A 6,696-nucleotide genomic window follows, 5' to 3' on the forward strand; every position below is an offset into this window, starting at 1 on the left:
GTCGTCCATGTGGCGTCATGAAATTGTTGGTGCCGATATGATAGTTGTTGTCGTTTGCCAATCGCAGATCTAATCGCCTTGGGCATTTTTTTGCACGCCTGCACATAGTTTTGGTCTTATATGACTTTGCTATTTGTCGGTGTGTTTTCTCGTATGTATGAGTTGGTGTTGGCTATATGCATCCTACCTACGCAGAGGCTGGGCTTTTGCTCATTGTGTTTTGTATCTTCTTGATGCTCCATTTTGAGCTAATAAAATTCACTCTTTGTCAGATTTTTTTATATTGACTGCAAGTTAATATGATGCGAGATCCATTGGCGATGCTATAAATTCAATCACGTTAGACCCGAGTGGCTATACCAGGCGTCCAAATTCAATCAAGTTAATATATTGACTGCAAGTTGATTTCTGTAGACAAAATTAAAGATAATTAATATATTGCTCGCTACGTGCGTGGGCCACTCTTTTTTTTCGGGGGTACTCTACTAGTTCGTGAGGCAGGAAGATCGCAAAAAAGAAAAACTTGAAGTAGAAGAGTCAGCCATGAAGCAGGAAGAATCTGAGCGCTACTGCCAAACTTTGTTGCTAGCTACCAACCACTGACCTCGTTTTCCAATGGCTGAAAGTTCAGAGATAGACTGCGCCGATGACCAACTGGTCTAGTATTTCCAAAACTTTCCATAAGTCGCGTGGATGTTGACTGGCTAGTCGCGTGATCTTGGTACACGTTGTTGGACTTTAATGGTTCCGGCATTTTTGTGGAGCCGATATGAACATTTTTTTTTGCGGGAACGATATGAACATTGCTATGTGTTAATAATATGGTCGTTTTGTAAATATCTATCATTGTCACTTATTCCGGGAGAGACTTGTATGAGATCTCACATTTAGGTGAGATCGTGAAATCAATCTCAAAAAATTATATTTAGACACTTAAGAAATCTAAAATTATTTGACAACATTCATGTGGACTATGTCTGCAACTCTGAAAAAAAGCTCAAAACTTGATGTACATTCAGAGATTCAAAATAGACAGCTTTGGATGAATAGTACTTTGACACTATTGACAACCGAATTTTTTTCCATTAATGTAAGAGGGTGTTTGTTTCCAGGGACTTATTGGTCTAGGGACTTAAATAAGTCCCTATAAGTCCCATCTAAACCAAACAGGAGGGACTTATAGGGACTTAAAGTGGACATTTGGGACTTATGAAATAAGACTCTCAAAAAGGGACTTATAGGGACTTATAGTTGTAATATAGTCTTATAGAGACTTATAAGTCCCAGGAACCAAACAGGTATGGACTTTTTAGAGACTTGGGACTTATAAGTTGGGACTAAAAAAAGTCCTAGGACTTATGAACCAAATAGGGCCTAAGTTGAATTAGGTAACTTTTTAAGGTTGTACATCAAACATTGTTGTGTGTCTAAAAGTTTGAAAATGTTCGAACATGTATTTTTTTACCAAAAAAGTCGATCTCATTAATCTCACCTAATGCGAGATCTCACACAAGTCTCCCCACGCTCAATCTCATACACGATCTATACTAGTAACTACTCCAACTCAAAAAAAGAAAGACTGCAGGCTAACGTACCTTCCGTCGTGGTCGTGGTGCAGCTACCGAAGTATGAAGGAATTCTCGCCCGTCTGACTCACTACTAGTACTAGTCAATTACCAAGGATGATTCATCACCTTCCTTTATAAATACTCGATGATGGGGGCAAGTAGTAGCTCATCACTGAGACAATATCCCACCAAAAAAAGAACAGCCATAAGGGAGGAAGAAAGAGAGACAGAGAAGGTAGAGGATGCTGACATTTACTGCTGCATTTCGGCATATTCCAGTGCTCGACCAGCCGACGGCCGAGCCATGGCGACGACTGTCCCTGCACCTGCACTCTCAGCGTCGACGATGTGGTAATCACGTTCTATTAATCTCCTGACCTGAATCCATGCATGGTTGAGAAATAGCTTGAGCAAGCTCACGTTCACATCAAAAACTGTTTTGATGGAAATTTTTGTTACATCGTAAAATAAATATAATTCCTTCCATGATTCTTGTTTTCTCTCCACATAAGGTATGGAGTGATGTTGATACAGACCTTTAGGCTGGCTGGAGAAAATTTTCATACTGCATCTAATACTGATAATGTACCTGAATTGATAATTTAAATCGCTATTAACTTCATATGACTTTGTTATTTTCCACTTCTCATGTATGATATTTAGGGTTCGTGCTAACTAGCAAATTCCCATCATATCCGGAGGTAGAAGTGGGTGAATGGAAAGTTGATGAGTACAGACAACACACGGTGAGCATATATACATATGAATTAACTCATTTCGAGCAGAATAGTTGCCTACTGCCTGTGCACAAGCTGACAAACATATACTACTATATTAAACCCTGATCAAAAGCAAATAGTGATGTTCCTAAAGGATGGACAGAGCGAGACGCGACAGATGATCGGTGCCATAAGAACGGCTCTAGCGTCATTGGGTGATGATGAGACGTCAATGAATGTTTCAGCCTACGACACAGCGTTGGTCGCCCTTGTCAAGAACCTTGACGGAGGTGATGGACCGCAATTCCCCTCATGCATCGACTGGATTGTTCAAAATCAACTACCAGATGGTTCGTGGGGTGATGCTGCTTTCTTCATGGTCCAAGATCGGATGATCAGCACCCTGGCATGTGTGGTAGCAGTGAAGTCTTGGAACATTGACAGCGACAATTTGTGTGACAGGGGTAAAAAGATTAATGGATGGATTCTTTGTTTTTTTATTAATGATTGACCTTGTTTATTTCCAAGGAAGGATCACGTATCTAATATAGAGTGGACCTTTTCTGTTGTAGGTGTGTTATTTATCAAAGAAAATATGAGTAGGTTGCTAGAAGAGGAACAGGACTGGATGCCATGTGGCTTCGAGATCAACTTCCCAGCACTCCTAGAGAAGGCCAAGGACCTCGACTTGGACATCCCTTATGATCACCCTGTTTTGGAAGAGATATATGCCAAGAGGAATCTGAAGCTCTCTAAGTAAGCATCGCTAGCTACATGCGTGTGATAAACCTAGCTTTAAATATTGAGTTGAATAGTCTATGTATAATTAATTAAGCGATAATTAATCTCACTCTAAAATTGTAGGATACCACTGGATGTGCTGCATGCCATACCAACGACCCTACTCTTCAGCGTTGAGGGAATAGTAGACTTACAATTGGATTGGGAAAAGCTACTCAGGTTGCGGTGTCCGGATGGCTCCTTCCATTCCTCGCCTGCTGCCACCGCTGCTGCCCTCAGTTACACCGGCGACAAGGAATGCCGTGTGTTCCTGGATAGGCTCATCAGAAAGTTTGATGGGGGAGGTGATTAATTAAAATCACTACTATTACTTCTCATACAACTAACATGATCGAATGCAAACTTAGTTAGGAAAGGAGCCCCTTCGATTGGCCAATACTGAAACAGAATTTACCAAAACAGCATTGGTCAATACTAACGTTGGCATTCACATAAATTCTCTTTTTTTACTAGTGCCATGTAGCCACTCAATGGATACTTTTGAGCAATTATGGGTGGTTGATCGGCTGATGCGTCTGGGGATATCAAGGCACTTCACAAGTGAAATTCAGCAGTGCTTAGAGTTTATTTACAGGTCACATAAACAACTTCTATCTAATTGGAAAATACATGATGTCCTAACATTTCTAAATATTTATTGTGGTTTTAAAATGGAATGCTACTAGAGTAGTAGTATTTTCCTTTAAGAGTAATAGAGTACTAGTTTGAGACAAGGAGCATATCTACACTTTGAACAGGCGCTGGACGCAGAAGGGACTGTCTCATAACGTGCACTGCCCAATCCCGGATATTGATGACACGGCCATGGGTTTTCGTCTCCTCCGTCAGCATGGCTACGATGTCACTACATGTAACTAATATTTTGTTAGTCAAATTTATGATAGAAGCTAGATTCTAAAATTTGAGAAGCGCTTTGGCATGCATGGCTACTATGCCATGCTGGATCGAGTTTTATTAATGTGCATCTAAAATGCAGCTGTGTTTAAGCACTTTGAGAAGGATGGCAAGTTCGCCTGCTTCCCCATGGAGACCAACCACGCTTCTGTTACCCCAATGCACAACACTTACCGTGCATCTCAGTTCATGTTCCCTGGTGATGACGATGTCCTGGCAAGGGCGGGGCGCTATTGCCGTGCATTCCTCCAAGAGAGACAAGCCTCCAACAAGCTGTACGACAAGTGGATCATAACTAAGGACCTGCCGGGCGAGGTATGTGCCAACACATTCAAGTTAATTATGTATGCCTCAGTCGGGCCACTACTTAGTTTCCATGGTTTAGAGCAGAGTATTGAGCAATTCTTCCTGCAAAATCAGGTTGGGTACACATTGAACTTCCCATGGAAAGCAAGTTTGCCACGAATTGAAACAAGGATGTATCTGGATCAGTACGGTGGCAACACCGATGTTTGGATTGCCAAGGTCCTCTACAGGTGAAAACGTTACATAACCAAAGTATCCTTAGTTAGAATAACTCTTCATTAGAGGAACCAAAGGAAAATATTTATCTTTTGGGATAATTTAAGATGCCACAATATTTTAAACATAAACTTGATTCATGTATCCATCAAAGTGAGATACATTGAGTGCATAGAAAAAATAACCACGAAATCAGTTTAAATTGAGGAGCTTCTCATGTACAAGATGAGGAATGAGGCTGACCATCCTATATAGTAGTCAACTAACATGTGACATTAGGGCAATTCTAAATGCAGCTTCTATAGTTTATGATAGCCAAACATTTGTCACACCTTTGTTTCTGACGTTTAACATTTCAGAATGAATCTTGTGAGCAACGACCTGTACCTTAAAATGGCTAAAGCTGATTTCAGAGAATATCAGAGACTCTCCCGAATTGAGTGGAATGGCCTCAGAAAGTATGTCACAAACATTTTTGTTACGTCTCTGTACTCAAATTCAATCCACTAGCTTACAAATTGGCCACTAGATTATTACTTGATACTTGAGAGTATATACGCAGGTGGTATTTCAGGAACCATCTGCAGAGGTATGGTGGGACTCCAAAGAGCACGCTCACCGCTTACTTCTTAGCTTCAGCAAATATCTTCGAACCGGGCCGAGCAGCAGAGCGTCTAGCATGGGCTCGCATGGCGGTGCTTGCTGAGGCGGTTACATCTCACTTTCGACACATTGGGTATGTAATTATGTATGCAGCCTCAAAGTTTTCCTCTCCAGAATTTGGTTTTAGTGATGATCGATGCAAAACATGTGTGCAATTCCTTGCAGGGGCCCATGGTACTCGACAGAGAATCTTGAAGATCTTATCGTCCTTCTTTCATTTGACGATATTTCCGGCGGTCTTCGGAAAGCTGTAAAATTCAAGAAACCACTACACTTAAATATCGTTGTTGATATGATACTGAACTTTTACCAGATATGAAATGGCGGAATCTCTATTTTCTTTGGTAACTACAGTGGAAGCAGTGGCTCATGGCATGGACTAGAAAGGAGAACCATGGATCCGTTGATGGAGATACAGCTCTGTTGTTCGTTCGCACAATCGAGATTTGTTCAGGAAGGAATGTTTCAGACGAACATAAACTGAACCTTTGGGATTATTCCCAGCTCGAGCAGCTCACCTCTTCCATCTGCCACAAGCTTGCCACAATAGGTCTTGTTCAGGTCCGTGTGTACATGCATTGCATTTCATATATCCATGTACCTCCATTTGAGTTGTATGTGATTTCTCAAACTATAACCAAAGAATGTTCAATTGGGGAAAACAGAATGGGACACGTATGGATAACATAGAGGACTTACATCGGCAAGTGGATTTGGAGATGCAAGAACTATCTTGGCGTGTTCATCGGGGTTGCCATGGCCTCAATAGAGAGACCAGACAGACATTTCTCAACGTGGTGAAAAGCTTCTATTACTCGGTTCATTGCTCACCTGAAACAGTTGATAGCCACATCGCAAAGGTCATATTTCAGGATGTCATTTAGGAAGAACCCTCTTCTGTCCTTATTAGAATTATTAATAACCACGTTTTGTGCTGGGTTCCGTCATGTTACATGTCCAAGTATTTTTCGGAACCTCTAAGGACTACACGTGAATATTTAGATAGAATGGAAACAAGGTTCCGAATGACATGAACCCTCTTCTAAGTTGTACAGAAGTTGGCTGTTATAAATATACATGTACAATCCCTGTAACCCACCGTGGGAAAATACAAAGCAAATAACAGGCACATTATGTGCGTGTGGCAATAGATCGATCTAGTCAGGGTGAGTTCCCTGCGTACATGTTTCTTTATTCTTTTTATTTTTTTCCTTCTGTAGCGCTAGTGCAGAAATGTTTACACACATCTTAAATGATGGTGCATCACTTTCAATCCATGTCATCGCTATTTTTTTCAAATACTAGTGGTGTGCGAGTAGGCAATTATGCCACAACCGTGTGGGGCCAGCAGCCTGCCCAGTCGCGAACATTATTTGTGGCATGTCAGAGACTTGACACGCCACTGGTTACGTACTAGCTGTGGTGTGGGCTAAATGGACAGCTATTGGTCTATTTTGGTCCTTGTTTCTGGGCCCGTGTTTTCATGCCCGAATATTTGCGGTGCGGGCTGAGAATATTCGTGGGTGTCT

The 6,696-nt window shown here is 41.4% G+C and overlaps 1 protein-coding gene across 2 annotated transcripts; it reads left to right on the plus strand.

Moving 5' to 3' along the window:
- The first annotated feature begins 1,752 nt into the window (after positions 1-1,752).
- LOC147982960 (syn-copalyl diphosphate synthase, chloroplastic-like) lies at positions 1,753-6,317 on the plus strand. 2 transcript variants are annotated; one of them, XM_087539403.1, is made up of 14 exons: positions 1,753-1,919; positions 2,232-2,314; positions 2,421-2,751; positions 2,860-3,043; positions 3,152-3,372; positions 3,542-3,662; positions 3,826-3,938; positions 4,065-4,297; positions 4,403-4,518; positions 4,864-4,962; positions 5,067-5,240; positions 5,333-5,417; positions 5,522-5,728; positions 5,833-6,317. In XM_087539403.1, exons 1-14 carry the CDS (start codon positions 1,811-1,813, stop codon positions 6,049-6,051), a joined length of 2,295 nt encoding a protein of 764 aa, XP_087395529.1. In that variant the 5' UTR covers positions 1,753-1,810; the 3' UTR covers positions 6,052-6,317. The 2 variants fall into 2 exon arrangements, with proteins under 2 accessions (XP_087395529.1, XP_087395530.1); XM_087539404.1 differs by having other exon boundaries at positions 2,442-2,751.
- Positions 6,318-6,696: the final 379 nt, after the last annotated feature.

This window comes from Triticum urartu, chromosome 2A (assembly GCF_056163025.1).
Source record: "Triticum urartu cultivar PI428250 chromosome 2A, HENAU_Tu73, whole genome shotgun sequence".
NCBI lineage: Eukaryota > Viridiplantae > Streptophyta > Magnoliopsida > Poales > Poaceae > Triticum > Triticum urartu.